Here is a 19,574-nt window from a genome sequence, read left to right on the forward strand (position 1 = left end):
GCAAATGGGTGCAAGGACAGATGTTGAGCCTTCACCTCGCTGATCGCTGGCAGATGGGTGTTCTTGGAGAGCAGGTCAGTTTCTCCACCCAATGCCTTGCTATGGGCATGTTAAGGAATTATTGCATCTTGGATGGCACGGCAATGATGGGTGGAACGGTAGTATAGTGAGTAGCACTGTTACTTCACAACAGGGTCCCAGGTTCGATTCCCGGCTTGGGTCACTGTGCGGAGTCTGCACATTCTCTCTGTGTCTGTATGGGTTTCCTCCAGGTGCTCCGGTTTCCTCCACAAGATCCGAAAGACGTGCTTGTTAGGTAATTTGAACATTCTGAATTCTCCTAGATGCCATCTAACCTCTCGTCATAACATAAAATGGTCCATCCCAGGCAACATGCCGGCGAATCTCCTGTACACCCGCTTCAGTGCAATCACATCCATCTGAAAAAGTGACCATTATTGCACACTACTCCAGCTGTAGCCTCACTAAAAATTATTACAACTCCAACATGACCTTCCTGATTTTGTAATCTATGCCTCGATTGATAAAGGCAAATGTCCCACAGGACAGCACGGTAGCATTGTGGTTAGCACAATTTCTTCACAGCTCCAGGGCCCCAGGTTCGATTCCCGGCCTGGGTCACTGTGCGGAGTCTGCAATTCTCCCCGTGTGTGCATGGGTTTCCTCCGGCTGCTCCGGTTTCCTCCCATAGTCCAAAAATGTGCAGGTTAGGTGGATTGGCCATGCTAAATTGCCCTTAGTGTCCAAAATTGCCCTTAATGTTGGGTGGGGTTACTAGGTTATGGGGATAGGGTGGAGGTGTGGGCTTGGGTAGGGTGCTCTTTCCTACAGCCGGTGCAGACTCGAAGGGCCGAATGGCCTCCTTCTGCAATGTAAATTCTATGGATGTGGCCATTAGGGGCTTTTCACAGTAACTTCATTGCAGTGTAAATGTAAGCCTACTTGTGACAATAAAGATTATTATTATTAAATGTGTTAGAAGAGTAACCTGATTACTCTGAGAATGAACTTGCTTTTCAATCGCACCAATTTTTTTTTCACTCAAAGCAGTATTTCTGAATTGCAGTGACTGTTAGAATTATAGAATCCCTACAGTGCTGAAGGAGGTCGTTCAGCCCATCAAGTCTGTACCGACCCTCTGACACAGGACCCCACCTAGATCCAATCCCCCACCTTATCCCCTTAACCCCACCTAACTTTCGGAAACTAAGGGGCAATTTATCATGACCAATCCACCTATGGTGCGACTTACGCTTGTGACCATTGAGCGATTGGTCACATAAAGGGCTGTTCCTGTTCAAAGTCACAGAAAAGGGCTCTTTTTACCCAGAACCGGGTGGAATTTTGATGAAAAGGCATGGGTGAATGTTGGACAAGTTGTTTACCCCTGGAATAGTATTCGCCGGATCAACAGACCCAGCAGAAAACAGTGAGAGGTTTGGCTGGAAAGTTGAAACAGTCTTGTGCTTCACAGACAGTATCTGCCAGCAGACAGGCAGGGGAGGGGCAAGCTATAAGGCGCCAGATACAGGAACTGATTACTTTTATCAAGGAGGAATTTCATAAACAGAGGAAAGAAATGCATGAGGACCATGCAAAGGCCATTGCAGAAGCTGTGGCACACCTGAAGAGTACTTTGGAGCGGATGGAGAGGTGTTTGGAGGTGCAGGGGTCACAGATTCGGGAGATTAACGGAGTGATCGGACCACAGCGATTGTGTGGTGGCTCTGAAGACGGAGGTGAGGCTCCTAGGAGAACTTTGTAAAACACTAAGGTGGAGGAGCAGGAGAAGGCAGAACCTTCGAATAGTGGGCCTGCCTGATGGTGTGGAAGCTGTGAGTGCCACGAGGTACGTCTCGAGGATGCTGGCGGGACTGGTGGCAGAAAGGGTGCTAGATAAGGCACCTGAAGTGGACCGAGCGCATAGGTCTCTGAGGCAAAAGCCTAGAGCTGGGGCTTTGCCGGGGGCAGTGATCGTGAGACTCCATAAATTTGTGGAGAAAGAGAAAATTCTACAGTGGGCCAGGGAGAAGCGTAGCTGCAACTGGGAGGGGAATAACGTCTGGATTTATCAGGACATCGGAGCCGAGTTGGCAAAACGGCGGATAGGTTTCAGCAAGGCCAAGGCGGTGCTCTACCCGGCGAAATTATGGGTGAAGTTCGGATGCCGGGAGTATTATTTCGAGACCCCAGAAGCGGCCGAAGACTTCATTAAGGAGCATAAACTGGGGGAGAACTGAGTGGACAATGCTTGGGAACCGGGTGCTGGCACTATGAAATGGTCGGGAGCATGTTTGAAGTGGGCGTAGGGATTGGGGGATTTTTGCCTTTTTTGTGGGAGGGGTGGTTTCTGTTCAGTGTTGAGATTGTAAGGAGTTTTAGGGGTGAAAAGTTTATGTGGGGATGGAGGTTCCCATCCCCCCTCCTGTTTTATGGGACTGTTTGTGTTTAACATCTGTTTGTTTGCTTTTGGAGAAGGCCACCTGGAGTTCAGGAGAAGTCCTTGTTTGGGTGGGGGAGGGTAAGGTCAGCAGGAGGCCGCCTTCTCTGAGCTGAGGAGTGGGGGGGAGGTCATCAGGATGTGCCTTTTGGGCAGGGGCAGCCGCGCGCTAGCAGGTTATGCTGGTGATCGGAAGTGAGGTGGTGGAGGAGAAGGCCAAGAGGGCTGGCCGGGGGGAGGTAGGGGAAAAGCGGGGGGGGGGGGGGGGGGGGGGGGTTTCTGCGATGCGGCAAGGGGTGAGAGATGACATGGTCAAGGGCGAAGAAAGGGGCCATCTGGGATGGGCTAGGTACAGAGTGGAATTAAAGGGGCAGGAGTTAAGTGGGGAAGATGACGTACGGTAGAGGGGATTGGAGGCGCAAGCCTCCGGTAAGGTTGGTAACATGGAACGTCCGGGGACTAAATGGGCCAGTTAAAAAGTCGCGGGTGTTCGCACACCTCAGGAGCCTGAAAGCGGGGGTTGTCTTTTTGCAGGAGACACACCTCCGTATGAAGGACCAGTTAGGTTGAGGAAACGGTGGGTCAGGCAGGTTTTTCACTCGGGGTTTGATGTGAAATCAAGGAGTGTGACAATTTTATTGAGCAAAAAAATGGGATTCGTGAGTGCGAAGAAGGTTAGGGATCCAGGTGGGAGATATGTGATTGTGAGTGGAGTATTGGAAGGGGCACCGGTAGTGTTGATAAATGTGTACGCCCCAAATTGGGATGATGTGAGTTTTATGAGGGGGTTGCTGGCAGCAATCCTGGATTTGGCCATGTACCAGTTGATCATGGGAGGAGATTTTAACTGTATCCTGGAGCCGAGGGTGGATAGATCGAGCCCCAGGTCGATGGGTAGGGTACGAATGACAAAGGAGCTGGGGTGGTTTATAGAGAGGATTGGTATGGTGGATCCATGACGCTTTCAGAACCCAGGGGAAAGTATTCCTTCTTTTCACATGTCTATAAGGTGTATTTGAGGATTGATTACTTAGTAGCGAGTCGGGAGATTTTGGTTAGGGTGGAGTGGGCAGAGTATGTGGGGATAGTTATCTCGGACCATGCACCCCACTGGCTGGATATTCGGTTCAGTACGGGACGAGAGCAGAGGCCGGGGTGGAGGTTTGACTCGGGGTTGTTGGCGAATGGAGGTTTTTGTCATAAGATGCGGTTGGCGATAAGGGATTATGTGGAGTTCAATCAGAATGGGGAGGCGTTGGCAGGTATTTTTTGGGAAGCACTGAAGAAAGTGGTCCGGGGTGAAATAATCTCATTTACTGTTCATATGAATAAGGAAAGGAGGGCAGAACATGACTGTCTAGTGAGCGAGATAATGGAGGTGCACAGGAAATATTCAAGGATGCCCACCGTGGAGGGATGGGCGAGGTGGAAAAAGTTGCAGGGGCAATTTGACAGGCTGACAACAGGGAGGGCAGTAGGGCAATTGTGTTGGGCAAGAGGGGTGCAAAAACGAGTATGGGGAGAAGGTGAGCCGCATGCTGGCACACCAGCTGCGGAGGCAGACTGCGTCCAGGGAAATATTGAAGATCCGGGCTGGGGATGTGGTGTCAGAGCCAGCGAAGATAAATGAGACATTAGGAGAGTATTTACCAGGGACTTTATGAGGCAGACCCAGGGGGGGGGGGGTTTATGGAGAGGATGGGTATGGTGGATCCATATGGTTGAATGTGGGACATGGGGTGGTATCTGGACGAGCTGGAATTTCCCCAGGTGGAGGAAGCAAAGAGGCAGATAATGGAGGAGCCCCTGGGCCGAGGGAGGTGCTGGATAGTATCAGGGGTATGAAGTTGGGGAAGGCCCCTGGGCCGGATGGGTACCCTGCAGAATTTTATCAGGAATTTGCAGCGGACCTGGCACCACATCTGTTGGGGGCATTTAATGAAGCACTAGAGAAGGGGGAGTTGCCGGAGACGATGAAGCAAGCAGTAATCACACTAATCCCAAAAAATGGGAAGGATCCGTTGGAATGTGGGTCGTATAGACCCATATCACTATTGAACACGGATGTGAAAGTATTGGCTGAGTTGCTGCCGGGGAAGATGGGGGATTGTGTCCCGGGGTGGTTGCAGAAGTTCAAACAGGCTTCGTGAAGGACAGGCAGCTCGCGAGTAATATAAGACGGTTGCTGAATGTGGTGATGAATCCATCAAGAGCCCTGGTACCGGAGGTGGTGGTGTCCATGGACACGGAGAAAGCATTTGATCGGGTGGAATGGCGGTACTTGTTCGAAGTTTTGGGAAGGTTTGGGCCGAGATTTGTGGCATGGGTGTAGTTGCTGTATGTGGCGCCAAGAGCGAGGGTGAGGACAAATGATATGAGCTCATGAAGCTTTGACGTACACAGGGGTACAAGGCAGGGGTGCCCGCTGTCGCCGCTGCTGTTTGCGCTGGCCATAGAGCCATTGGCGATAGCTCTCAGGGTGTCGGCTGAGTGGCAGGGAATAATGAGGGGACAGAGGGAGCATCGGGTGTCGCTCTATGCCAATGACCTTGTATGTTTTGGATCCGTTGGAGAGTATGGGAAGGATTATGGGCCTGTTGGGGAGGTTTGGAGGGTTCTCGGGATACAAGCTGACTGTAGGGAAAAGCGAGGTATTCCTGGTGAATGAGCTGGCACAGTGGGCTAATTTAGCGGGGGTTGCCATTTACGGTAGTGAGGGCTAGGTTTAGATACTTGGGGATTCAGGTAGCGAGGGAATGAAATGAAATGAAATTAAAATCGCTTATTGTCACGAGTAGGCTTCAATGAAGTTACTGTGAAAAGCCCCTAGTTGCCACATTCCGGCACCTGTCCTGGGAGCCTGGTACGGGAATAGAACCGTGCTGCTGGCCTGCCTTGGTCTGCTGTAAAAGCCAGCAATTTAGCCCAGTGAGCTAAACCATCCCCATGGACCAACCAATGGACGGCACTCCAGAAATGGAACTTAACGAAGCTGGTGGCAGAGGCCAGGGAGGATCTTAAGAGGTGGGATACACTGCACTTAACGTTGGCGGGGAGGGTCCAAGATGGTGAAAACGAATATTCTGCCACGGTTCTTGTTTATCTTTCAGGCTCTCTCGATCTTTATACCAAAGGCCTTTTTTTTTTTGGAAAGTGGACACTTTCATCTCTGACTTTCTATGGGCGGGGAAGGTGCCGAGGGTGGGGAGGACGCTGCTGCAGAGGCAGCAGGGGAGGTTGGCATTGCCAAACTTGCTTCATTATTATTGGGTGGCGAATGTGGACAAGGTGTGGCGGTGGTGGGAAGGAGAAGGGGTAGAGTGGGTTAGGATGGAGGAGGAATCTTGTAAGGGGTCTATTGTAAGGGGCTGGTTTAGCTCACTGGGCTAAATCACTGGCTTTTAAAGCAGGCCAGCAGCACGGTTCGATTCCCGTACCAGCCTCCCTGGACAGGCGCCAGAATGTGCCGACTAGGGTCTTTTCACAGTAACTTCATTGAAGCCTACTCGTGACAATAAGCGATTTACATTCATTTTCATTTCATTTTGAAGGCTATGGTGACGGCAGCATTGCCAGTGGCTCCGAGTAGGTATTCAGGGAACCCAGTGATGCAGTCCATGGTGAAGATATGGAATCAGCTGAGGAGGCATTTTAGGATGGAAGGGATGTCAGTGCTAATGCCGCTGTGCGAGAATCATAGGTTTGAGCCGGGGGGAGGATGGATAGTGTATACAGGAGGTGGAGGGAAGTGGGGCTGGTCAAGGTGAGGGATTTGTATTTGGAGGAAGGGTTCGCCAGTCTGGAGGAGCTAAGGGAGAGGGTAGAGCTGCTGAGGGGTACTGAGTTCAGGTATCTACAGGTTAGGGACTTTGCACAAAAGGTCTGGAAGCCATACAGGTCCCCCAACCATGCTGCTACCCTAGATTGCCGGGATACACCATGCTGGAGCGACTGCTGTTCCCGGATGTGGAAGAGGAGCGAAGAATTGGGGATATATATACAAGTGGCTTGGGGAAGCAGGGAGGCAAGCGGGTGGTGAAGATCAAGGAGAAATGGGAAGCGGAGTTGGGAATGGAGATCAATTGGGGTGTATGGAGTGAGGCACTGCGAAGGGTAAATGGGACCCCCTCTCGTGCAAGGATGAGATTAAGGTGGTGCACAGGGTGCATATGACTATGGTGAAAATGAGTGGGTTCTTTCAGGGGGTAGCAGATCAGTGTGGGCTGGGGCCAGAAAATCATGCACACATGTTTTGTGGTTGTGAAAAATTGGGAAGATTCTGGGCGGGAGTGTTCACGGTCTTAGCCGGATAGTGGAGGTGGACCTGGACCCTTTGGTGGCGATATTTGGGGTTTCAGAGAAGCCAGAGCTCATGGGGAGGAGGAAGGCCGATGTCTTGGATTTCGCCTCTCTGATTGCACAGTGGCGAATTTTGCTGGAGTGGCAGTCGGCATCGCCACCGTGGGGAGCAGCATGGTTGGGGGACCTGTATGACTTCCTGCGGTTAGAGAAGATAAAGTATGAGTTAAGGGGCTCAGCAGGGGAGTTTGAGAAAAGGTGGGGGGTGTTTGTGACCGTGTTTGAGGAGCTGTTCAACGTAGGGGGGTGAGGGGATTGGGGGGGGGTGAAAAAGGAGAAAAATCTGTACAAACTGTATAGTTGATTTTTGGGAAGAATATTTCCCGGGGTGTTTACTTGCTGTAACCTACTTTGATACAAGTTTGAATAAAATGCGTTTTTTTTTTAAATCCGCCTGTGGTGCACATCTTCGAACTGCGGGAGGAAACCGGAGCACCCAGCGGAAATCCACACAGACACTGGGAAAAGGTGCAAGCTCCACACAGACAGTCACCCAAATTTGGAATCGAACCCGGGTCTCTGGCGCTGTGCGACAGCAGTGCTAACCACTGTGCCAATGTGCTGACCTATTCATATTAACAAATATTGCAGCTATTTTGAGGATAGACTCAGGACCCAAATGCGATGAAGAAGCAATAAAGCTGTTTGTGGCACTATTGGCTAAGGGAACTGGGAAGCTGGGAAACATTCTCACATTCATTTCATGCCATGCCATATTTACTGTCAAACCACTATGTGGAGATTTAGTTTAAATTAGAAGGATATTATCTCCAACAGTTTAATACTGACAGCGGCATGTAAGTATTAGCCTCAGGTATGTACTAGAATGATGGTTTAGAATGATTCTTGACCCGACAATCTTCTGCCTCCGAACTGAGTCAGACTGAGGTGGATGTCAAGTTGATGGATCCATGCTTCATTGACTATTTTTCAGATGTTGTCTAAAATAACCTATAGTTTTAATTATTTTTTTCTTTCTGCCCCTACTACTGAGCAGATCGTACCCCACACAGATGGAAATATAGCGAATCCAGTGTTTGTACTTAGAGAAGATTTGGACTTCCACAGATAATAGCTCCTCCTTGAATTCTAATACAGCTTGGCTTATGGCTTGACCATCTCTAAGTGGAGATTGGCTAAGTTTGTGCAAATGTTTGCTTTTATATTATAAACTACTTCACTGTCCTCTATAATAATTGCGCTTGAAGAATCTAGGTCTTCGCGACAGACTTACTGTCTGTGTTCACTTCACAACCAGGGCACACAAAACTGTCTTCAGAAATTTGAGTTTCCTTTTTGCAGCGACTGCCCTTTGTCTAGAGTTGCTGGTACATATGTGAACTTTTTTTAAATGATGGAAGGAAATTGGCAACTTGGTTTGCTATGATTTTTCAAATAAAACGTTTCCTCCACAAAGCACATAGCTTTTTTTTAGAAGAATCAACGGTATTTGTTTCTTGAAGATTGTCAAAATTGAATTGAGACATGCAGCACGGTGACGCAGTGGTTAGCACTGCTGCATCACGCCGCCGAGGTCCCAGGTTCGACCCCGGCTCTAGGTCACTATCCGAGTGAGTTTGCACATTCTCCCTGTGTTTCTGTGGGTTTCACCCCCACAACCCAAAGATGTGCAGGGTAGGTGAATTGGCCATGCTAAATTGCCCCTTATTGGGAAAAAATGAATTGGGTACTCTAAATTTAAATTTATATTTTTATAAAAATTGAATTGAGGATCTATTATTTATAATGTATCAACAAGAATTTAATGGGAACATGATCTGAGAAACATGAACAGGAATTGAAAGACCTGATTTCCTCTTTGAAATGTTCAGACATGGACCATGCACAAATGTCCATGCGTGTAGGAGATGTTTTATTTGAAAAACAAAGATTATCAAGTAAGTAATCCATTTTTCTAATTTACACTTTTTGATAATAATTTCTTGTAGGTTGTCAATATTCCAGTTGAGAATCATTTTTATAGTTTATAAATATTGTGCGTGGAACTTTGCCATGAATAGTTGACCTTGTTTTTCCTGTCTTGCAGTAAATCTGATATGTCTCGATTACGGTTGGCTGCAGGATGTGCCATACTAAAACTCGCACAAGAACCTTGTTATCATGAGATTATCACCCCAGAGCAGTTCCAGCTCTGTGCACTTGTTATTAATGTAAGTGCTAGGGTTTTTATAATTCCTTATATTGTGATTCAGTGTACTGAACACTACTAAATGGGTTGCAATAAAGATCTCTAGCTAGAAAAGTCATCAGCCACAAAGGTGCATGAGCTGAAGAAGAAAACCTACGGTAAATATGAACAATTCAACCTTACATCTTGAGCTTCATAGAACGATTTCTCTGATTGTATGAACAGACCTTTTAATAGGTTTGGATCGCCCTTTTAAGAAATAATTAAAAGAATGTCTGCTCAGGAAGTCAGATTCAATTTTTCGAAAGATTTTGCTCTTTTAAAAAAAGAGTTAAAGGAGTTGTTATCTCCAGAAGCATTTCTTTAGTGACAATCATGCAACAAATTGTTCCAAGGTCTTCAAAGGAGCGTTATAAAACCAAGTACGATACCAGGCCACATGAGATATTACATCAGATAATCAAAAACTTGGTCAAAGAGGTAGATTGGGTGGCACAGCAGCACAGTGGTTAGCACTGTTGTTTCACAGCTCCAGGGTCCCAGTTTCAATTCCCGGCTTGGGTCACTGTTTGTGTGGAGTCTGCACATTCATCTTGTCCCTGCGTGTCTGTCTGTCTTCTGGGAGCTCCAGTTTCCTCCCACAGTCCAAAGATGTACAGGTTAGGTGGATTGGCCACGCTAAATTGTCCTTGGTGTCCAAAGAGGTTGGGTGGGGTCGCTGTGTTTCGGGTATGGGACAGAGCAGTGGGGTGCTCTTTCCAAGAGTCGGTGCATGCTTGATGGACCGAATGCCCTCGTGCACTATAAATTCAATGTCTATGATTCTAAGGAGTGTCTTAAAGGAGGGAGAGAGGCAGAGATGTATAAAGAGGATGTTCCAGTTAGGGTATAAGCAACTGGAGGCATGTTCCACCAATGGTAGAGCAAGTAAAATTGGGGATGCAAAAACAGCTATAAGTAGAGGAATGCAGATATCTTGGAGGGTTGCAGAGTTGGAGACGATTATGCAGATAGGGAGGGGTGAGTCCAATGAGGGATTTGAAAACCAGGATGAAAATTTTTAAATCAAGACATTGCTGAACCAGTTTCAGTCCGTGAACTCAGGAGATAGAGGAATAGGAGTTATAGATTTACTGGTTTTAAGACATGGGCAGCAGAGGTTTAGACGACATCAAGTCCACAAAGAATGGAATGTGGGAGGCTAGTCAAGAGTACATTAGAAAAGGCAAGTCTTGAGGCAATAAAGGCATAAAGAGGTTTTCAACAGCAGATGAGCTGAGACAGGAATTAAGTTGGATGATTTCGCAGATGAAAATAGATGGTCAGGGGAGAAACTCCTCGAGGTTAAGTGTGACACCAAGATTGCAAATAGACTGGCTTAATCACAGACTGTTGCCAAGAGGAAAGATGGTGTTTGGAGTGGAGACTGAAAACAATGACTAAAATCTTCCCAATATTTAATTGCAGGAAATTTCTGCTCATCCAGTACTGGATATCTGATAAGTAGTTTGATAACTTAGCAACAGCGGAGGAGTCCGAGAGGTGGTAGTGAGCTAGAGCTGCATGTAGTCAGCGTACATGTAAAAACTACACTCTTTGTTTTTGGATGCTGTTACCAAGGGGTAGCATGTAGAGCTGGAGGAGGGAAAAGGAAGAGATAACAATGGAACCATGTGAGGGCAGTTCCACCCAACTGGACGATAGCGGAGAGACATGGAGGAGAATGGTGTGACCAACCGTGTCAAAGGCTGCAGACAGATTGAGAAAGATGAGGAAGGAAAGTTTATCTTTGTCACTGTTATATGGATGATATTTGTGACCTTGGTCAGAACTGTTTCTGTACTGTGATGGGGCTGAAACCTGATTGGATGGATTCCGTCATGGAGATTTTGGAAAGTTGTAACTGATTTGGCAGGCAAGAACACATTCAAGATTTTGGAGAGGAAAGGGAGGATGGAGATGGGATGGTGGGGTTAAGAGTTGTTTTTCTGAGGACTTATGCCAACTGACTAATTATAAAATTTAAACTGCTGTGGAACTGTTCAGATATTTGAGTTATTATAAGACTGGCAACTTTTTGCTTTGGATGTAATCCTGAAAAATGCAACGTTAACATAATTTTGATGGAATTAATTTTATTGTTATCAAACGCTATACTGAGAGGGAAAATAGTACTAGTAGCTGTGGCTCGGCAGTGTTCAAATCAAGGTCAGGAGATTATTGCCAAAGCAGGTCCTGATAAATGAAATTTTATATAAATTCAGTTTGCCCCATGAAATTGCCTCAATATATTTTGGCCGACCGGTAGATTGCCCATAATTAATTGGGCTAACAATGCAAATATGCTTTTGCATAAGGGGTTTTTCACAGTAACTTCATTTGAAGCCTACTTGTGACGATAAGCGATTTTCATTCATTTTTATTTCATGCACTTGCTTGTACAGAATTTATTATTCTGCTTTGTTCACTAAGCAGGTGTAATGAAATTGAATTCTTTTTTGAAACTATCCAAAGATTAAGGGAACATCATATAGACGCTTCAGTTGCTCGCATATTGCATAACTTGTGAAGATTTGCCATGCTTTATCCTGCATTTTATTAATCACAAAAATAGAGCTTTACACTGAAAATGTGTCCAGTACAATGTTTGCTTATTTTGTAATTTTGTTGTTGAAGGATGAGTGTTACCAGGTGAGGCAGATATTTGCTCTGAAACTCCACAAGGCCCTCGGGAAATTGCTGCTTCCATTGGAGTACATGGCAGTGTTTGCACTCTGTGCCAAGGACCCTGTGAAAGAGAGAAGAGCTCACGCCAGACAGTGCCTCCTTAAAAATATAAGTATACGGAGGGAGTATATCAAACAGAACCCAATGGCTCATGGTTAGTATTGTCATTTTGCAGTGAGTAATCCTGAAAGATTTTCCACAAAATGTAGAACTATAAATTAGACAGTTTTTTTGGCACATCCAACGATATAGGTGCAATTACAGATCCATTGACAGTTGTATTTGTAGCTGCCTAAGCATTAAACCCTGGAAATCTACCTAAACTTTCCACCTCTCTTATCGCTCTCCTCCTTTAAGAAATTCATCAAAACCTATCTGACTGAGCTTTTGGTCATCTCCCCTAATACCTCCTGCTGTACCTTGGTATCAAACTTTTAGAGCTCTCCTGTGAAGTGTCTTGGGATGTTTTACCACTTTAAAATGTTATATAAATGCAAGACTGTCTTTGTTGTGCATGTCATTCCTGCAGCTTACAAGAGAAAGTTATTTAGCATTTCCATTTGTCACGGACAGAATGTCTGTGCTTTCTTATTATCTGTGATCAATGCATTTTATATGTGAGCTGCGAGTATAACCTTACCCTCGGAGTAATTATCCAAATTTAAATAATTCTGGCAGCAAGCTTTTGAAAGAGGTTTAAATTAAACAGCTATTTTTATTATTCCACTTTTGCCCAAGAGGTGTAAAAATGTGACAGCTCACTCACTCGACTCTCGCATACTATCACTAAAACTACATGCAGATGAAGGGAAAATAACTTCAGTTACAATGTATAATTGTATCCCCCTCTTTCATGGCAGACCTGTAGTTTCTTAGATGACTTGATGCTTTTAGTTGGAGTGAATGTCTTGTAAGCAGAGATATTTCAGTAAGCATGGCCCTTTTCTCCTTCACTGACTCATGTTTGCCCCAGTTTTTTTACTTCCACACTCCAACTACCACAAGCAAGTGGACATAACCTGATCTTTGCCTCTTTATCATCAAGCTGATTGAAATACTCTCCTCCCCCTGCTTAGATTAAGTCTTTTGTCAATTATACCGAATCCTTGTTGTGCTTGTCTAACTCTGGCTTCCCTCGTGACTGATTATTTTCTCCCCATTCCTTGCACCACAATTTTTTTGTCTACCTCGTAACATACATTATTTCTGAAACTCAAAATTAGCATTGTCACTGAATTAAAAAATAAACTTTCTTAGGCACCTGCACCTCTGGAAAATAAATCTTGTGCTTAATTGCTTTGAGTACAAAAAATTGAGGGATGATATGGGTAGCAGGATTTGAAAGGAAAAAGACAATCATTTTACTCTGGTGAAGGAATCAAAAACAAGGGAAATAATTCTAAAATTAGAGCTAGACTACGCAGGAGCAAAATTAGAAAGCACATTTTCACATGGGATATTCAAAATCTGGAACACTCGCTGATGAATGCTGCAGCAGTTGGTGCTTCCAAAGGTGGGCAACCATGATCTAATTCAATGCTTGAGCAGGCCTCAAGGGCCGAATGACAGCCGATATACCTTTTGTATGTTCAGTAACCACCTCCATTATATAAAGGTCGGCATTATGTTCATGTTATGTTTACCTCCTGTTGTGAGTGGTTAGTTGAGTCTACTTTAGTTCAAGTAATAATGCAACTGCACTATTAGCTGCTTGTTTTTGAAAGCATAAGGCCTATATTCAGGACTACTTTGAAATTGTTGATCAGTTTTTGCCTATTTTCTAGCTTGGTATGGCTGTATCCAGCACTTATAACCTTTTAAAATACGATATTTAACATATTTTTTTCTTCTTCAGAGAAGCTGTTGTCTCTATTGCCGGAATATGTAGTTCCATACACTGTACACTTGCTTGCCCATGATCCGGATTTTACCAAAACACAGGATATTGAACAGCTGCGTGACATCAAAGAGTAAGTAACGCTAAACTGCTGAAATTTTACCCTGGAACATAAATTTTTAAGTAAGTTCCATGTAGTGGGAGATGCCATTTATAGCATCCTCTTTTTAGTCTTGTTGACCTGGTTTGATTTTTTAATGTCGCTAATGCTTCTTCTAATTGTATTTGACAAGGTGCCTGTGGTTCATGTTGGAAGTTTTAATGACAAAAAATGAAAATAATAGCCATGCTTTTATAAGGAAAATGGTGGAGAACATCAAGCAAACAAAGGATGCCCAAGCACCAGATGATGGCAAAATGAATGAGGTGAGAAATGCATATCTTGTAACACATTGCTTTACAGAGATGCGTTAGAAAAACTAAATCACTTGGTGTCGTCTGTACTATTTAAACCGAGGAAAATTGTCCTGTAAACATGTGCACATTATGGTGTTCATAATTGTAAGTGCTAAAGTTGCAAAAGAGCATAATTATCCGTTTCAAATGTATAGCTGGAATTAATACTTTTTTATGCAACTTTATTTTCAAGCAAAATTAAGCATGACCTTCTTAATCTTCCAACTTTGCATTCAAAAACAATATTACATTATCCGAAATTCAGGCTATACAGTGGCATGCTATAAAATGGTTCCTTTGTTCCATTTATGTCATTTTCAATACAGTGACACAGTGGTTAGCACTGCTGCTCCACAGCGCCAAAGACCCCGGATTGAATTCAGGCCTTGGGTGACTGTAATTTGCACGCTCTCTCCGTGTCTACGTGGGTTTCCTCTGGGTGCTCTGGTTTCCTCCAGGATTTGCAGTTTAGGTGGGTTTATGGGGATAGGGCGGGGGAGTGGGCCTAGGAAGGGTGCTCTTTCAGAGGGTTGGGACATACTTGATGGGCTGAATGGCCTCCTTTTGCACTGTAGGGATACTGATATAATGTGGCTCAGAGTAATCAATATAGCCCAGATGCGAAGATTAGCAGATGGGCAATTAAAATTTTCAGATGACATTTGTTTCATTAACCTGTTTACTGTAAAACATTACACACTTCTTCATTCTCGTGTGCTCTGCCCGAGGGCAGCTCCCTGTATCATAGTTATCGCCATGTTTCTATGCCCTGTGCCAGTCTTTTGATTTTCCTACAACTTCCTTCAATTTTCGAACCTTCCAATATTGATAATATTTTCCTTCCTCTTTTTCATTGAAATCTTCCTTCCATAATATCTCTTATTAGTCCACTTCTTCTTGAGATGTGCACTGCCCAGTGTCTCTGTCTTTTCATTTTTTTAAAATAATTTTTCAGTACCCAGTTCTTTTTTTTTCCCTTTAAGGGGCAATTTAACATGGCCAATTCGCATCTTTGGGTTGTGGGGGTGAGACCCACGCAGACATGGAGAGAATGTGCAAACTCCACACAGACAGTGGTCCGTGATCGAACCTGGATCCTCGGTGCCTTGAGGCAGCAGTACTAACCACTGCTCCATCATGCAGTCCTGTCTTTTCATAATTACATTCAGTAAATGTCTTTGTTCGTTCACTATCCTCGGTACTAATTACATTTTTGTCCAGCTGATCATTTCCATTCTCCTCCAAACCCATATTTCAAAGCTATTTAGCAATTTGGTTGGTCTCCACTTTCCATAATGTTCAAGTCTTCACCATACAAAATGTGTAGATTTTAGATTATAATAATAAACAAAGAATTGCCATACAACTGCTTAAATTGTTTGTCGGCTTCATACCACCAAAAATAATATTTATGCTTTTATTTAAAGGTCTCTTATAACAATGCAAATAAATTCATTTGGCAATTATGATTGAGGCATGATTTTCTACTTATTTATTTTATTTTCTATCATGGGATGTGCATGTCACTGGTTAGACCAGCATTTTTTTGCCCATCCCCAATAACGCTTGAGACGGTAGTGATGAACCACCTTCTTGAACTGCTGCAGACCATGTAATGATGCAGGTACACCCATATTATCGTTAGGAAGTTCTGGGATTATGACACCCAGTGACAGTGAAACAACCGCGACATGGTTCCAAATCAGGGTGGTATGGAGGGGGTGTTGCAGGTGTAGTGCTCCCATACTTCTGCCCTTGTCCTTCAAGGTAGTAGAGGTTGCGGGTTTGCAAGCTGCTGTTGAAGGAACCTTTGTGAATTGCTGGAGTGCATCTTGTAGATGGTACACCTGGCTGTCACTGTGGAGTGTAGTGGAGAGAATGAATGTGCTGGATGGGGTGCCAGTGAAACAGACTGCTTTGTCCTGGATGATGTCAAGCTTTTTTGAGTGTTTTTGGCGCTGCACTTATCCAGGCAAGTGGAGAATATTCCAGCACATTTCTGACTTGTGCTTTGTAGATATTGGTGAGACTATAGGGTGCCAGGAGGTGAGTTACTCAGCGCAGGAGTCCTAGCCACTGACCTCTTGAAGCCACGGTATTTATATGGCTGGTCCACTTCAGTTTCTGATCAAACCCTCCTCCAAGAACGTTAATAGTGGGGGATTCAGGGGCAGCATGGTGGCGCAATGGTTAGCACTGCTGCCTCACGGCACCAAGGTCCCAGGTTCGATCCTGGCTCTGGGTCACTGTCCGTGTGGAGTTTGCACATTCTCCCCGTGTTTGCGTGGGTTTCGTCCCCACAACCCAAAGATGTGCAGGGTAGGTGGATTGGCCACGCTAAATTGCCCCTTAATTGGAAAAAAAAATTGGGTACTCTTAAATTTATTTTAAAAGAAATAGTGTGGGATTCAGCGATGGTAATGCCATTGAATGTCATGGGAAAATGGTCATTTCCTGGCAGTTGTGTGTTGTGAAGTATCTTGTCACTTATCAACCTAAGCCTGAATGTCATCTAGCTCTTGCTATATTTGGGTACAGACTACTTCTGTGTCTGAGGAGTTGTGAATGGTGCTGAACATTTTACAATCATCAGTGAACATCCCACTTCTGACCTTCTGATGAAGGGAAGGTCTTTGATGAAATAGCTGTAGGTGGTTGGGCCAAAGACGCTACCCTAAGGAGCTCCTGCAGTGATGTCCTGGGACAGAAATGAATGACCTCCAATAACCACTTCGTCTTCCTTTCTAGGTATGACTCTCAACCAGTGGAAAATCTCCCCCGATACCCATTGATTTCAGCTTTGCAAAGCCTCCTGATGCCACAGCCCATCAAATGGGACCTTGATATCAAGAGGGGAGTGACGTTCAGGGCGGTGGGGGTGCAGTTTATTGGGCTGCTGGTTGCAATTACAAGTGTAAAAGCTCTTATTACCTGTCTGTAACAGCTGGTAGAAGTGGAAATCTATAGCAGTTTCAAACTCGAGCCATCCAATATTGTAGACAGACCTTCTGCCGTAAAAAATAATGGTTTTTTTAAGCAGTTTGGCATTTCGATCTGATGTGCACAAAGAAATGAATGAGTTCAATTTGATGGACATTGCGGAGACATGGCTGCAGGAGGACATGGCTTGGTTAGTTGAGGACATCCTGAGGGTGGACCGGAGGTATTTGGTGGTGCTGGAGGAAGAGTTGCTAAAGGACGGGGAGGTTCCAGATGGAGTTTGGGCTGGTGTCCACAACAAAGGTGGTAGGACAGCTGCAGAGGGCCAGAGGGGAGGTTTATGAGTACGGGGAGAGCGGGCAGGATGTTGATGCATCAGCTGAAGAAGCAGGCGGTGGCGAGAGACGGAATCGTCCCTAAAACCTGCCTCACAAAATCCACTTCACCCCAATTTGGGGCATAAGCACTCACTAGCACCACAGGCGCCGCCAAATGCCGTGGGTGGCACGGTAGCGCAGTGGTTAGCACTGCAGCCTCACAGTTCCAGGGACCTGGGTAAAATTCCTGCGAAATTGCTCCTTAGTGTCGAAAAGGTTAAGCTAGGGTCACTGGGTTATGGGGATAGGGTGGAGTCTTCAGTACGCTGATCTTTCCAAAGGCCGGTGCAGATTCAATGGGCCAAATGGCCTCCTTCTGCATTCTAAATTCTATGATAACTTTCCACTTGCCATCACGTACCTCAGTCCAGGGTTGGTTACAATACAGCCAACCTCAAAGACTACCCTCTTGTTGACCAGCCCCACCACCCCACTTGTCTTCATATCCAGCGCCGAGTGGAACACTTGACCCATCCACCCCTTAAATAAAATAAATAATCTTTATTGTCACAAGGAGGCTTACATTAACACTACAATGAACTTACTCTGAAAAGCCCCGAGTCGCCACATTCCGACGGCTGTTCGGGTACACGGAGGGAGAATTCAGAATGTCTAAATGACCTAACAGCACATCTTTCGGGATTTGTGGGAGGAAACCGGATAACCCGGAGGAAACCCACGCAGACACTGGGAGAACATGCAGACTCCACACAGACAGTGACCCAAGCCGGGAATCGAACTTGGGACCCTGGAGCAGTGAAGCAATAGTGAAAATCAAACTATCCCCCCCCCCCCCCCCCTCGCTCCTGTGGACCCCCCACTTCACCCCTGTTAACTAGCAAACCAGCTAACATGGTGGCCCCGCCCAGGGCCTCCGTCTACACCCCCCTTCCGAAATCCACCTTCATCCCCCCCCCCCAACACCCCTAAACCGAAACATCAAAGAAAGCTCTCTCGCCCTCTCTGTTTCCATTCTCGTTAAATTCACCAATCCACCCATCTTGTGAACCTACATTCCCCATATTGAACATCTCCACAGTTCAATGACCTCCCACCCCTCTCATAAATTCACTCGCCTCCTCTGGCATTTCAAAATAAAACTCTCAATTCTGATGCGTGACCCACAGATGAGCAGGATTCAGCACCCCAAACTTAACCACCTCATTGTAGAGGGCAGCCCTAATCCACACCCAGATCCTGGTATGTTCTCAGCTTGGTCCCCTCACAGGTGCACTTCTTCCTCGCCCATTTCATAATTTTCTCCTCATCGAGAAAATGATGCAGCCTCACCACCATCGCCCTCGTTGGCTCCCTCACCTTCAGCGCCCTGTGTTCCCTATCCACCTCGAGGGGGTGGCCAAAGATCCACATCACCATCAACTTCTCCAGCATATTTACCACATATTTAGCGGCCTGCACTCCTTCGACCCCCTCAGGCATTCCCACAATCCAGAGATTCTGCCTCCTAGAGTGATTCTCGAGGTTCTCCACCTTCTCCCTCAACCTCTTGTGGCGATCCGCCACCAGCACAATCTCTGCGTCCAGCGAGGCCAGCCGGTCCTCGTGCTCTCCCATCGACTCCCGGAGTGACGGGCCTTGCCACTACAGCCTCAGCTCCACCCTCTCGATAGCCGCCTTAAGCGGTTCCTTCATTTTAGCCAGGTCCTCTAAGAACTCCTTCCTCCGCTGCTGAAACTTGTTCAAAAAGTTCACAACCTGCTCTGAAGACGACTGGGCGGGGAACAAGGCCCCACAAATATTGAAACAGATATTAAGAGTTTTTATGAATATCTTTAAAAAGAAGATATGTCATGTCGCATTACATTCACCCCCCACCATCTGGCCTGAGCTTGCGAAATCCCACCAACTGTCCTGGCTTGAGACAATTCACGCCTCTTTAACCTGGGTTACCCCTCTCTCTGGCTCTGCATAGACTTGTGTGCTAATGCTCGCATTCCAAGTATTGTCTTGCATCTTTGACTTTGTCGATATAAATGTTTCTGGAACCTACCTCTCCATTCACCTGAGGAAGGAGCAATGCTCCGAGAGCTAGTGATTTCAAACAAACCTGTTGGACTTTAACCTGGTGTTGTATGACTTCTTACTGTGCTCACCCCAGTCCAACTCTGGCATCTCCACATCATCTTTAAAAAGAAGAGTTAACAAAGTGAATGTTGGTCCTATAGCAAGTGGGCCTGGAGAATTTAATAGAAAACAGGGAGGTGGCAGATGAATAAAATAGGTATTTTGCACCAGCCTTCACTACCG

At 45.7% G+C, this 19,574-nt stretch overlaps 1 protein-coding gene across 5 annotated transcripts in view; it reads left to right on the plus strand.

The window, feature by feature from the left end:
* Positions 1-19,574, plus strand: part of pds5a (PDS5 cohesin associated factor A) — a 304,278-nt gene that overhangs the window by 226,230 nt on the left and 58,474 nt on the right. For all 5 annotated transcript variants that reach the window (XM_038791382.1, XM_038791383.1, XM_038791380.1 and 2 more), the window contains 4 exons: positions 8,868-8,991; positions 11,646-11,850; positions 13,552-13,666; positions 13,827-13,959. In XM_038791382.1, coding sequence (XP_038647310.1) covers positions 8,868-8,991; positions 11,646-11,850; positions 13,552-13,666; positions 13,827-13,959 — 577 coding nt within the window. The remainder of the gene's footprint in view (positions 1-8,867; positions 8,992-11,645; positions 11,851-13,551; positions 13,667-13,826; positions 13,960-19,574) is intronic.

The sequence above is a fragment of the Scyliorhinus canicula genome, chromosome 3 (genome assembly GCF_902713615.1).
Source record: "Scyliorhinus canicula chromosome 3, sScyCan1.1, whole genome shotgun sequence".
NCBI lineage: Eukaryota > Metazoa > Chordata > Chondrichthyes > Carcharhiniformes > Scyliorhinidae > Scyliorhinus > Scyliorhinus canicula.